The sequence below is a fragment of the Podarcis melisellensis genome, assembly GCF_964234715.1.
Source record: "Podarcis melisellensis genome assembly, chromosome: 11".
NCBI classification, from domain to species: Eukaryota; Metazoa; Chordata; class Lepidosauria; order Squamata; family Lacertidae; genus Podarcis; species Podarcis melisellensis.
In genome coordinates, this window is record NC_138543.1 from 60,599,632 (window position 1) to 60,613,175 (window position 13,544).

The following is a 13,544-nucleotide window of genomic DNA, read 5'->3' on the forward strand; positions in this document are numbered from 1 at the left end:
GTTTGCAGCGCCAACTGGATCTCCAACGCCCTGTACCTTTCTTCCAGGCTTGGACCCCCTCCAGCTGCTCCTGCTCCTCCGGTTCCGGCTGGGTTGCTCATGATGCTTCTCCCTGCACAAGCTGGCTTTCGGTGACTTTCGGATTGCTGTGATGGGACGATGAGCTGCTTGTGCGTAAAATGCAAGTCCCTCAGAGTTTGATCAGGTTTTCAAACCTCTGCCTGTGACGGAGCCCCTCCAGCATGGCTGCGTCAATCACTAGTAGAATCCGAAAGTGGCTGCTTTCGGAATCGTTTCCAACATAAAAGCTCTTTAACGGAAACACGTCGTCTGGCCTCTCGGCGTGACAGTTTCCGGCGAGGTGTGGGTGTCCCTATAGGAGGTCCTGAGACCTCACCACTGTTTTCGCTGGAAGCGTCTCTGAGCCATCCCTCCGACTCACTTTCCCTTGGAGTTCTTGCTCGCCCTCTACTGGTTCCCTCTTCCGCTGCTACTCCTCTCTCAACCTCAGTGAGCCTTTGCGCCCCCGGCGCTTTAGATGGCAGTTCCCTGACACGTAATATCCCTGCTACTATTCTTTTGGGTTGTTAGTAATTGTTGCTATGCTTCAATAAAACTTTTTTTTAAAAAAAAAAATTAAATTAAATTGAGAGGATGGAAATGCAAGCGCTAATTTACTTCATTGTCTTTCATTATATCTCTTGAGTATGTGATAATGCTAGTTAATGCTCATTTGGTTCTACTTCCAGAATTGTTTTCCTGGAAGGAGGCTGATTCCTGTGGCTTAACCGTGTCATGGGGTTGTAGACACGCTGGTTAAGAATGCCCTCTGCATAGGAAGAACATAATAAATTGCCTAATATGAATCCAGACTACTGGTCCATTGCCTACATCAGGCATAGGCAAACTCGGCCCTCCAGATGTTTTGGGACTACATCTCCCATCATCCTTGACCACTGGTCCTGTTAGCTAGGGATGATGGAAGTTGTAGTCCCAAAACATCTGGAGGGCTGAGTTTGCCTATGCCTGGTCTACAGAGACAGGGACTTCTCCCTACCTGGGAATCACAGTTGAAATCAATTGTGATCATGGTGAAATCACTACTTGGCATTGAATAGTAAAGGTAAAGGGTAAAGGGACCCCTGGCCATTAGGTCCAGTCGTGGCCAACTCTGGGGTTGTGGCACTCATCTTGCTTTATTGGCCGAGGGTGCCGGCGTACAGCTTCCAAGTTATGTGGCCAGCAGGACTAAGCCGCTTCTGGCGAACCAGAGCAGCGCATGGAAATGCCGTTTACCTTCCCACTGGAGCGGTGCCTATTTATCCACTTGCACTTTGACGTGCTTTCGAACTGCTAGGTAGGCAGGAGCAGGGACCAAGCAACGGGAGCTCATCCCGTCGCGGGGCTTTGGACCACTGACCTTCTGAACGGCAAGTCCTAGGCTCTCTGGTTTAACCCACAGCGCCACCCTTTTGGCATTGAATGGAGGTGCGTAAAATGCTCCAGGATCATGGAAGATTTTAAGATGGCCCACCAGCATAAATTAGGCCCGAGCTTGCCAACTAAACAGCTTAAACATACCCTAAAGAGAGTCTCTTTCCTTTCTCCTGTTGTTGAAGCAGACCGATAGCAATCCCTTCAGCCTAGTGTGTCTGGCTCAGCAAGCCATCTGAAGCTCTCTCCAGGCCCATTTGTGAGCAGTAGCCAAGCTTTCGCTTCTGGTTTACAGCTCATGGTTTATCCCGGAGAACTAAGCCATGAGCCTGGGGTTCAGATAACAAACCAAGCCAAACCAAACCATGGCGTAGCTCAGGTTGCATATCAGCAAGATGACTGGGGTGAAGGAACCTCAGTTCTTCCCTTCCGGAGCCCAGAGCCTGCATGCTTGCGTGTTTGGCTTATCACGATGTGCGAACCAGGCTAGCATAAGGTGTCATGCAAAAAGAGGTGTCAGAGGACGGACCATCACCCTGGAGTGGAATGACTGATTGTACCTCCACTTTTTTTAAAAAAACCAAAACAAAACCCAGCAAACTTGTGACTGACGGCAGATCCACTTAAATCTACTTTAAATGTATGAAGCAGATTCAGTGCACGTTTTAAGCAAACAGTTTCTGCACAGAGGATCCTGTAAACTAGTTTGTTTAGGGTTGCCATATTTCAAACGTGAAAATCCGGACCCCAAGTTTGCCGCCATGGGTTGCCATGTGTCCAGACTTTCCTGGACTTTTTTGGGTGGGGGGTGATTTCCATCTGGACACTGCTACCAACCACAGTATGTCTAGAAATTCTGGATATATGGCAACCCTAAGTTAATGGTGCCACAGAAGCTGTTTTAGGGGGGCATGGCGGGTATGGTTGCACTGGTCACTGCGCAGCAGGGGGTGCCAAAATGCTCTATAACAGAGCATGAGAGGCGCAGAGGGGGCACATTTTAGCACTGCACAAGGTGCAGCTGAAATTGGAGAGCCCAAGATCTGCCACTGGTGCTGGGAACTGTCGCTCTGTGATAAGAAACTACAGTTCTTGTGATTCTTTGGGGACATCGTGTGCTTTCAATGTTAGTTGAATATGCATTGCACTCATTCTCATTCTCTCTCTCTCTCTCTCTCTCTCTGTGTGTGTGTGTGTGTGTCCGTGTCCACATCTATTTAAAACTTGCCAACTTTCATATGACTTGTTTGAATCAGTAGCTTTCCACATTCAGCCCTTTGGAAAATTTCTTCTGTATTAGGGCTTCTTACTTTTAAGGGAAGGGCTGATTCTGTGATGCTTTTATTGTAATGATCTGTGAACTTTTATATGTATATTGTATATTTAATGATAATGATAATAGGCTGCAGAAAAAGGCACTGGAAGCTTCTCACCTGGGCTAATATGCTAATGAAATGTGGCAACAAATTATTCATTTGAGTATTCCCAAACCTCTCGCATTTCATAACTTCATATGGTGGGCTTTAATGAGTGCCTTTAAAAAACCCACAAATATCACGAGCAAACTAAGGAGGAAACAAGTCAGAATACAGCAAGTTAGCACTACATTCCACCTTAGGGGTATCTCGATAAAAGTGTTACGGTGCCAAAAATGAAAGACAAAAGCAAAACTTGTCAACGTAATTTCCCTAATTCAGACTAGTGAGCAAGTTGGGGAAGTCTGGCAGGAGATTTGCCCCCAAGAAGACTGGTTTTGCACCCTAAGACGTATTCATAAAGCAGCTGAATTCACCCTGACTTCCCAAACTTGATATATTTTTTTAAGAATTGCAAATGCCAAAGACACACACTAATGCAATCCCAGTTTGGAGTTTGCATGAAACAAACTGTTCCAAACAGAAGCCTATCTATCTGAAAACCCTGAAAATAAGAGTCTGTGGTGCTTCTCAGCAGTCTATGCTTTTGTCCATCTGTTCTTGCAGCATCAAAAGGGGGCAGATGGTCCCAATCTCCTTAATGTGGTTTTATAATAGCCAGAGGCTGCTTTCATGCATCAGTCCCCATCACAGAACTTTCTCAAGGCTGAATGTACTAGTTCCTTTCATATTTCTTGGTATGCCTTTCATTCGCAAGTGTCCTTCTCCTTACAGAGGCATATCCTAGGGTCTGATTCACCAGTAGTCATGGAAATTACTGCTTTCAGGATGAGTAAGGGGTAACTTACGTGAATGAGAAATGTAGTAGCAGCCGTCCGGAAGATTAGATCTCGCTTGGAAAAGTATTTTCCAAAATGCAGTTGTGACCTCACAGTTGCTCCTGTTTCCCTTGTGGTCCATGTGTTCATGTTTTGGGTGGTCCTAATTAATTTATTCACTCCTGGTTCTCTCTGACTTCTCTTTGAAAGTTCTGTAATTTGAATGGAGTTGTAAAAAAAAGGTAAAGGACCCTTGGACGGTTAAGTCCAGTCAAAGGCGACTATGGGGTTGCGGCGCTCATCTCACTTTCAGGCCAAGGGAGCCGGTGTTTGTGCACAAACAGTTTTCCGGGTCATGTGGCCAGCAGGACTAAACCACTACTTGTGCACAGAGAACCGTGACGAGTGCCAAGAGCACACGGACACACCGTTTACCTTCCCGCAGCGGTACCTACTTATCTACTTGTACTGGCGTAGTTTCGAACTGCTAGGTTGGCAGGAGCTGGGACAGAGCAATGGGAACTCACCCCGTTGTGGGGATTCAAACCACTGACCTTCCAATCAGCAAGCCCAAGAGGCTCAGTGGTTTAGATCACAGCACCACCCGCACCCACTATAACACACACTGGATAGGGTCATGTTACTGGGAGAAGACCAAAAGTTGCTGCCTAAGGCAGCACTTTTGTTGATGCAGCAGGAAACATGCACAAATCCGGAGCAGAATTCCCAAAGATGGTGGGATGGCATCTTGTACGCCTCTTTCCGGCAACTCCTGCAGCCAAGCTGGTACCAAGTGTATTGCTCTGCATTCCTTTGTATGCGAGCAAGCTTGCCAGCCCAGTCCCTTTGTCTAGGTAATGGTTTTGGATGACGGGTTAAGCACCATTATTAGTATAACCAAAGATGTGCTATGGATTAAATAAGTCCTCCCCCCCCCCCCCAGCTGCTAGGGAGGAGAACAATAACTAAGAGTGTTGTGTGTGAACTGAGCTGGAAGCTGTCACTGTCCAGTTCACGGGCGATCGAAGTCCCGGCTGGGGATGTTGGGACCGGGGGCAAGATGGCAGGGTGGGAGCAGGAACAGGAGTCCAGAAGCCAGGAGTCAGGAAGCCAAGAGTTTGAGGGTCAGGAAGCAAGGAGTCATGAAGTCAGGGGTCTGGGGATCAAGAAGCAAGGAGTCATGAAGTCAGCGGTCCGAGGGTCGAGGAGCAGGGAGTCACGAAGTCAGGGGTCTGAGGATCAAGAAGCAAGGAGTCACAAAGTCAGGGGTCTGAGGAGCAAGAAGCAAGGAGTCAAGGAACCAAACACAGCAAGGCAGGGAACGTGTTGCTGTGGCCAAGAGCCGAAGGCAAAATGCTGACCTTATATCCCTTCCCGGCTCTTGCCAGCAGGTGCTGTGAGTTACCAATCGGCCTCACCTGTGAGGCCGCACCTTGCCTCTTCAGAACAAACTGAGGAAGGCCCCAGTCCTGCAGAGTCCTATTGGTCACAAGGCCTGACTCCTGCACGCACACCTGACAGAAGCTGGCTGGAAGCTGGAGATGCAGAGACCAGCTTGCTCAGTGCTGGATCCAACCCTGTGACTAATGGGGAAGCAGGATCTGTTGGGGTACAAATGCTGTGAGTCCCTCCCACCTTATTCTCAGGTTGTGCATATGAGTAAATAAAACCACATCTCCTAAAGCCATCTCAGTGTCTGCTGACCTTCATTCCCAGGAAACCAAACCTGGGCAGGTGCAGGAGTCCCTCACTTCTCTCACCTCTCAGAGATTGGGGAGGCGTGTAAGAATAAAAATTTACAAAGCTGAGAATGAACTCAAGACAGAAGCTGAGGGTCCCCCCCCATAACAGTGCATATGGAATGTGCCGGAGGGCTAAGAAATTTCTATCAAGGGATAAATGTGCTTCCTGCACAGTGAGTGCTAGAAGATGTTCTGCGCTGGTGACAGCAGCAGCAGCGAGTAAATTTCCCGTTATGGATTGAGTCGCCTCCAGGATTTCCATTTGAGCTGTGGAGTTTAGCAACCCTCTTGCCTTTGCCCCTGGTATCCCCATCTTGACCAACATTTTCTTCTTTTTTGTTGAGCGCTGGAATTATTCACTTAAATTGTTCACTTCATTGGCTCCCAGTACATTTCTGAGCACAGTTCAAAGTGTTGATCCAGACCTTTAAAGCCTTAAATGGCCTTGGTCCAGTATATCTGAAGGAGCGTCTCCACCCCCATTGTTCTACCCGGACACTGAGGTTCAGCTCCGAGGGCCTTCTGGAGGTTCCCTCAGTGTGATAAGCCAAGTTACAGGGAACCAAACAGAGGGCCTTCTCGGTAGTGGCACCTGCCCTGTGGAATGCCCTCCTACCAGATGTCAAGGCAATAAACAACTATTTTACATTTTTTTAAAAAAGATTTTTAATATTTTTTTCAAAAATTATATAAAGACAAAACAAAACAATAATAAAAAACAGACAAAAATAAAAAACAAGTATAGTTTCAATCCCTTTTTTTTCTTATAACTTACTTTCCCGGCTTACTCATACCTCCCCTCTCTGTATTCCAATTTCTATCTTATTAGTTCAGCAAATCCTTTCCCTTAATTTTCTTAAGGGGAAAAAAACCCCCAACTATTTTACATTTAAAAGACACCTCAAACTTCCCTGTTTAGGGAAGTTTTTAATGTCTGCCACTGTATTGTTTTTGATATTTGGTTGGAAGCCGCCCAGAGTGGCTGGGAAGACCCAGTCAGATGGGCGGGGTATAAATACTTTTGTTGTTGTTGTTGTTGTTGTTGTTTTAAATGCACAAGGAACTGGAAACAATAAGGGAGAAACCCCAGGAGGAGAAAGAGGAATAGATGCTGTGTGGGGTCTAGGTGGGTGGGAAGAGGGATAAGGGGAAATAAAATTTGCTTCAAGACTTGTAACAGGCCTGTGTGTGTGTGTGTGTGTGTGTGTGTGAGAGAGAGAGAGAGAGAGAGAGAGAGAGAGAGAGAGTATTGCTTCTTTACCAGCAAGGTTCACCAAGGGCATGGGGGCAGATTTAGCAAGAATATGGCAGAGTGCATTATGATGGCCAAGATGTTTGGCAGCTAGTGGCTCAGCTTCTGTGCGTCTGATTTTTAATGACCCTGGGACTGCAGAATGGAAGGGAGGCAGCCTCTGGTCTCTCCCACAAGCCTGGGGCCTGTTGGCTTGTGGGTATATGCATACTTAAAGGCAGGGAGATTTAAAGATGTTTATCTTAAAAGCTTCGAGTGATCTACAACTCTCTTGAAATTTCTGGAAGTGTTAAACATCTGTGAAAAAAAGAGTTCTTATTAGATTTATAATAGTAGTCTTTTTTGCTGCTTTTAAAAAGCTGTATTTCAGATTTTTGTTTTTGTGGTTTAACTTTTTACGTACTTTTCAAATGCGCTTTTTAATGTACTCTTACTTCTTGCTGCCCAGAAACTTTAGTTCTTGGGTAGCCTTTAAATAAATGTCTCCCAATCCATTCAGATCATATGACACTGTTGAGATCAAGTACCTTCAAAAATTGGTACCTGAATTTCTGCACTTTTCTCTTCCCTTCTCTTCTTTCCCCCCGTTACCCTTATAGGTAACAAGTCTCTTCTCTTTTAATTTCTATACAGGTGCACGTTCTTCTTGTTGTTGTTTTACAGATCTAACCTGGTGTAAGAGCCTTCATCTTCCATCAAGGCACCAAATCTGAGCCTTGACCTACCTTACATTTAGAATTCCTCTTGTCCAATCCACCCAAATCCCTTTAAAGCAAATATAACCCTAAGGGGTTGTCAGTGCTTGTAAATGAAAAAGGTTCTGACCTCCTTTGCCTGGTCCTCATACCCTGGTTGGCACAAAGAGTACTTTGCAGAATGCTGCTTTTATTCTTAAAAGCCGTCTTCTCCAACCACGACCGACAGCTTTATACATATCAAACGCAACCAGCTTTCTACCATCCAAACAACCCACACCCAACACTAACATTGACCACTCTATATATACAGGTACAATTTGGTGAAAGGTTGCATGAGTCATTGTTAGGCTGCTGACTCATGCTGACTTAGTTCTTTTAGCATTAAGGAAACAGCGGCCAATTTTTAGCTGTGACAAGGGTCTTGGTTGTCCACCTGCTCCCCATCTGGGCTGCCTGTTGGGGCCATCCACACCAGCAACTTGCAGATTTCCCTGCCAGGAGCTGAGGGTGATGATGGCCGTTAGCTGAGATGGGCCTTTGAAGATGCAGCTCCTTGATGCTCCAGGCCAATTGACCCTTTCTTTCTCTCTCTCTTGCCCAGACGACTTTGTGAAGCAGAGCCGAGGGATGCTCCTGCTGTACACCTTGAAGAACCCCTCTTTCCCGGAGTACATCTTCAACAGTGAGAGCGGCATCATGTGCCTCGACATCCACGTGGACCACCCCTACCTGATTGTGGTGGGTTTCTACGATGGCAATGTGGCCATCTACAACCTCAAGAAGCCCGCCAGCTCCCAGCCTGGCTACAAGAGCACTGCCAAGTCTGGCAAGCACACCGACCCCGTGTGGCAGGTGAGTGGAGTGGCCCCATTGCTCTTTCTGAAAACTGGCTTGATCCCCGGATAAATCGCAGTGTCTCACCAAGGCATTCCCAGCCAGTGTGGTGTAGTGGTTAAGAGCGGTGGACTCGTAATCTGGTGAACCGGGTTCACTTCCCCGCTCCTCCACATGCAGCTGCTGGGTGACCTCGAGCCAGTCACACTTCTCTGAAGTCTCTCAGCCCCACTCAGCTCACAGAGTGTTTGTTGTGGGGGAGGAAGGGAAAGGAGAATGTGAGCCGCTATGAGACTCCTTAAAGGTAAAGGGACCCCTGACCATTAGGTCCAGTCGTGACCGAGCGTGCAGCGCTCATTTCGCTTTATTGGCCGAGGGAGCCAGCGTACAGCTTCCGGGTCATGTGGCCAGCATGACTAAGCTGCTTCGGGGGAATCAGAGCAGCACATGGAAACACCGTTTACCTTCCCGCCGGAGTAGTACCTATTTATCTACTTGCACTTTTCTGCTTTTGAACTGCTAGGTTGGCAGGAGCAGGGACCGAGCAACGAGAGCTCACCCTGTCGTGGGGATTTGAGCTGCCGACATTCTGATCAGCAAGTCCTAGGCTCTGTGGTTTAACCCACAATGCCACCTGCATCCCTTCTTTGAGACTCCTTAGGGTAGTGATAAAGCGGGATATCAGATCCAAACTCATCTTCTTCTTCTCTTCTTTAAAAGACGTCGGCCTGTCATTAACATCCATAAATCTTCCCAGCTATTGAATATTGTTCAGTATATATCTCTGTCCCTTTCCTTTCTTCCTCTCCTGCACCCTCTTTTCTGAAAATGAGTCTTCCTGATACGGTGCAGCAATAAGAGCGCTCTTTGAGAAGGGAGCAAGGAGTGCCATCAATAAGGCTTCTCCTCATCCCAGAGGAGAGGGGTAGTGAGCAGGAGCAGCTTCCCGTGGGGGCAGGGAGGCGTGTCCAGCTCCCTGCCCCTGATTGCTTCAGCTGCCGCGGCCAAGCCTTCTGGCCAACCAATAGGGCCGGCTGGTGGGCGGGGCTAGCCGCATTTAAACAGCCGCGGCAGCGCTCAGCTCTCAGTCTGTTCCTGCTTTCTTTGGATCTCCCTCCCTCCCTCCCTCTTAGGTCAGCTTCTTTTTGCGTATTGACCTTGCTATGGACTTTGGTTGGTTGCCTTGGTTGCCCAAGGGGCTTGGTAGGACTTTTTTATCCATTTGGCAAATTGGCACCAGCCTCTTGGTTTTTTCACCTACCTCGTAGCAACTCGTCACAACTTTCTGGTATTGGCGGTTAGGCACTGGAATATGTGTGCTGTGTTGGAGGATTGGGTATGGCCTTCATCTACCCCTCCTCTTTTGGGTATTCCGTTAAAGGAATCCGGCAGTCGTGGATCCTGTCCGATGCCTGCTGGTGGCTAGGGCCATGGCACGACCCCCGGTGACGTCATGGGGGAGCTTCCAGTTGTATTTGCATCAACAAGCTCCTCCCATTGGTTGTTGACCCTGAAATGACTCCCGTGGAGTCTTGTATTGCTGTTTCATCCAATGCCTAAGCCAATACTACTCACATGCTGTAACCAATAAAAGTTGTGGCCTAATTTCGCCCATTAACCTCAAATAATGTGTCTTTGTGTCTTATTGCGGGTGGCGGGTCCTTGACTCACAACCTTCTTCCAGTTGGGTAGCCATTTCTCCGCTGATGCCTGTAATTTTAATGATCACATTGAAACCCGCAGCCAGGCAAAGGGCCTCTGTGGCTCGTCTTTGTTTCTGACAAAGCCAAACACGCAGGGCTTTGGCCCTGTTCACTTGTGGGGTAGAAGTGGATGTGATGGAGAAGCTAGGAGGAGAGGCCACGCATTGTTGAAAAGTTCTGCAGGGGTAGAAAGCATCTCTGCTTCCCCTCTTTGCTTTTACAGAGCATCACAGGTCTGAAGTGTCACAGAAAACATGGGTGCCGTAATCTTGATGCACAATGGCAGCTGCCTTAAAATAGCTACATTTAGCAAGACAGTGGTACCTCTGGTTAAGAACTTAATTTGTTCCGGAGGTCTGTTCTTAACCTGAAACTGTTCTTAACCTGAAGCACCACTTTAGCTAATGGGGCCTCCTGCTGCTGCTGCGCCGCCAGAGCACATTTTCTGTTCTCATCCTGAAACAAAGTTCTTAACTTGAAGCACTATTTCTGGGTTAGCGGAGTCTGTAACCTGAAGCGTATGTAACCTGAAGTGTATGTAACCCGAGGTACCACTGTAACTTACAGGGGAAATCCTAACCACCATGTAAGAAGTAAACCGTATTAAATACTTTGGGTCTTTTTCCCAGGTAAATGGGGCGAGGATTAGCCTAAAAACATTCCCAGGGAACACCAGGGGTGCAGGGTGAACAGAACAGGTCACAACAGTGGTGGTCGTCTGGTTTTTCATGCTAATATCAACTACAGGAAAACACACACACACACTCATTAGATATTGAAGAACAGTGTGTGTATGTATTTACATTAAAATATAGTATATAGAAATTCTACTGCTGCTAATAATTTGCAACATGCAAAAGGTTTAGAAAGAATAAAACTAAATATATATTAAGCTACAAATACAATAAGTCATGCTATTGAACTGCCAGAATTATGGCCACCTTTAAAGTCCAACAGTGTTACGATGTTCAATAGGCTTGCAGAATATGAAAACAGGAAATCAGTTCTGAGATACGAGGGTCCTGCATGTGTTGAATTATTCGGATCACTTTAAAATGTGTGCTGTTTTCATGTGGTAGTCTTGTTGAGCCTGATCCACACAAATGTTGTTGCGTGTTGATGGAGAGGTAAAAAAAATCAACTTAAGGTTGACATCACAGTACATTTTTTCGTACACTTTGAAGTGCCCTATTCTGAGTAAGCCAGCTGTGGAGTGTGCACTGGCAAGAGCGTGCCCTGGCAGGGGCTGATGGGAGTTGTAGTTCAAAGCACCTGGGAATCACCAGGTGGAGGAAGGCTGGGCTGCATCAGAGATCTTCCCCTGCCGCATTTGGGACATGCAAGGCACTGAACCAGACCTGCAAACCCTCCCAAACACTGGAGTTGCTTGGATATTCCCCAGCAGTCTCTGAAACTCAGGGACAAAGCCATTGTGCAGCCGACGCTGCTTCTCCTGGGTCTTTTGTTTGCGTGTGATTAATGCTCTCGCTTATTTCTAAACTGCTCTCCAGGCACGGAGACCGTCAGGTCTGCAGACGGCTTCTTGCCTGGTGCTGAACGTGTCCCCGGATTACTTGTCTAGAAGGAAAGCTGCTCTGTGACGGTGCTCCCTTTGCAAGCCCTGTGCTGGGCTCCGCGGGGTGGCTCAGGGTAATCTGAAACAAGGCAGCACTAGAACTTGGCTTTCAAATCTGTTTTCTGTGCCATGGCTTAGCCTTCAAACACGAGAAACGGTCAAGAGAAGGCGGCCTTGCGCATGTCACTGAGTGTCTCCGCACTACCACTTGAGTATCTCCCACAAGCCCAGATGTTGCTGGTTTCATTTTAAAAAAATAATATTCATTTTTCAAACACATAATAAAAAACATACACAACACAAAACAAAAACATACACAACATTAAACATATACCGACTTCCCCATACCTCCCTTTCGCTGCATCCTTATTCCACAATTCTTTAGCAACCCTTTAGTCAATTTATCTATTAGTTCCCTTTCATTAAATTTCCTTAAACTTATTAGTTACAGCTGTAATTCTCTACTTCTTACCCCTTGACATCTTAACACTCCTCAATTTTACAACAGTTTTTAAGATATGTTTTAAATTTCTTCCAGTCCTCTTCCACTGTCTCTTTCCCCTAGTCTCGGATTCTGCCGGTCATCTCTGCTAGTCCCATGAAGTCTGTCACCTTTGTCTGCCATTCTTCCAGAGTAGGTAGTTCAGATGTTGCTGGTTTCATTGCTCCACCCCCCCAAACTGTCTACACCCCCAGGGGAAACAATCCTCAAGTACAGTCATACCTCATGTTACGTCCGCTTCATGTTACATTCTTTCAGGTTACGTCCCGCAGCAACCCGGAAATACTGGAAAGGGTTACTTCCGGGTTTTTGCTGTTCGCGCATGCACAGAAGCGCAAAATGATGTCACGTGCTGTGACGTTACCATATGAGAGTGCTGGAGGTGAAATAGTTAAACAGGTTACCCTATCAGAACCCAGGGGGTGGAGTCAGAGGGACTATAAAACCAGCTCTGGCAGGGGCGAAGTGGGGAGTTCATTGGGAGTTGGGTGGTTGGTTGGAGTGGGAGTGAATTGGGATAGAGTCTGTGGGGAGGTTGAGTTAGTGTAGCGAAATAAGCTGAGTCAGGAACAGTTGGGAGCTAGGAAGACAAGTAAATATCTGACAGGTGGTTTAGTGAGTGAGAGCAGGTAGTTGAAGTTATAGGTCTGGACAGGCACCCCATGACTCTAATTGACCTATACCGTTTATGAAACCACACGCTTGTTAAACTGCAATAAATAAACAGAAGTTTATGTTCCAATTTAACCCTGACTGGACTCAGTATTGTACCAGGTAGGGCCTGGGTGGTGGCAGCGAGAAATAAAGTGGTGGCACAGGGATCAATAGTGAAACGTCCGGGGACCCTGTGTGATTGCCACAGTATGCTGGTCCCGGGGGCTAACCGAGAGGTGAGGTCCGAGTCCAGTCTGAGGTTGATGGTGCAATATTAAGGCAGTCCGTAGAAGTCGAAGCTGGGTGCAGAGCAGGGCGTTGGGTGAGGTCAGGAGCTCCGGCAGGGAAGCAGGTCAGGGATCAGGCTGGAACCAACAATGTTGCTCCCGCAACTTGGGACTGGGGCTGGCCGGCTTTTATCTGCCCCGAGGCATAGGGTGGCCCCGATCCTCTGGTGACTCGCCTCTCCTGGCCTGGAGGCGAGCCCTCCTCCTGCAGGAACTTAGTTCCTTCTGCCTCTCTGCCCTGAGCCTCTGCAGCTCAGGAGAGGCTGGAGGGTTACCGGACCCAGAGGCAACCTCCTCTTTCCCTGACGGGGCTGAGAGTGGAGCACCTGCAGGCAATGGGTCCTCCATCACCTCAGGAGCCAGAGCAGGCTCAGCTGGTGCCTTCACCTGAGGATCCAGCACAGGTGAGGATCCTTCAGGCTCAAGCCCCAGCCTCGGCTCACCTGGTTCTGGAGGTGGGGAATCCTGTGCAGGCTGGGATTCCTCAGGTTCAGCCTCTGAATCCGATTCCCAGGCCATCACACACAGCTTCATGTTACATTCTTTCAGGTTACGTCCCGCGGTGAATTGGCAGTACCGGAAAGGGTTACTTCCAGGTTTTGCCGCTCGTGCATGCGCAGAAACGCAAAATGACGTCACACGCATGCACAGAAGCAGTGAATCGCAAC

The 13,544-nt window shown here is 47.7% G+C and overlaps 1 protein-coding gene across 1 annotated transcript in view; it reads left to right on the forward strand.

Moving 5' to 3' along the window:
* DNAI1 (dynein axonemal intermediate chain 1) overlaps positions 1 to 13,544 on the forward strand; it is a 156,462-nt gene that overhangs the window by 64,058 nt on the left and 78,860 nt on the right. Inside the window, exon 13 of the mRNA XM_081929717.1 lies at positions 7,922 to 8,172. Coding sequence (XP_081785843.1) covers positions 7,922 to 8,172 — 251 coding nt within the window. The remainder of the gene's footprint in view (positions 1 to 7,921; positions 8,173 to 13,544) is intronic.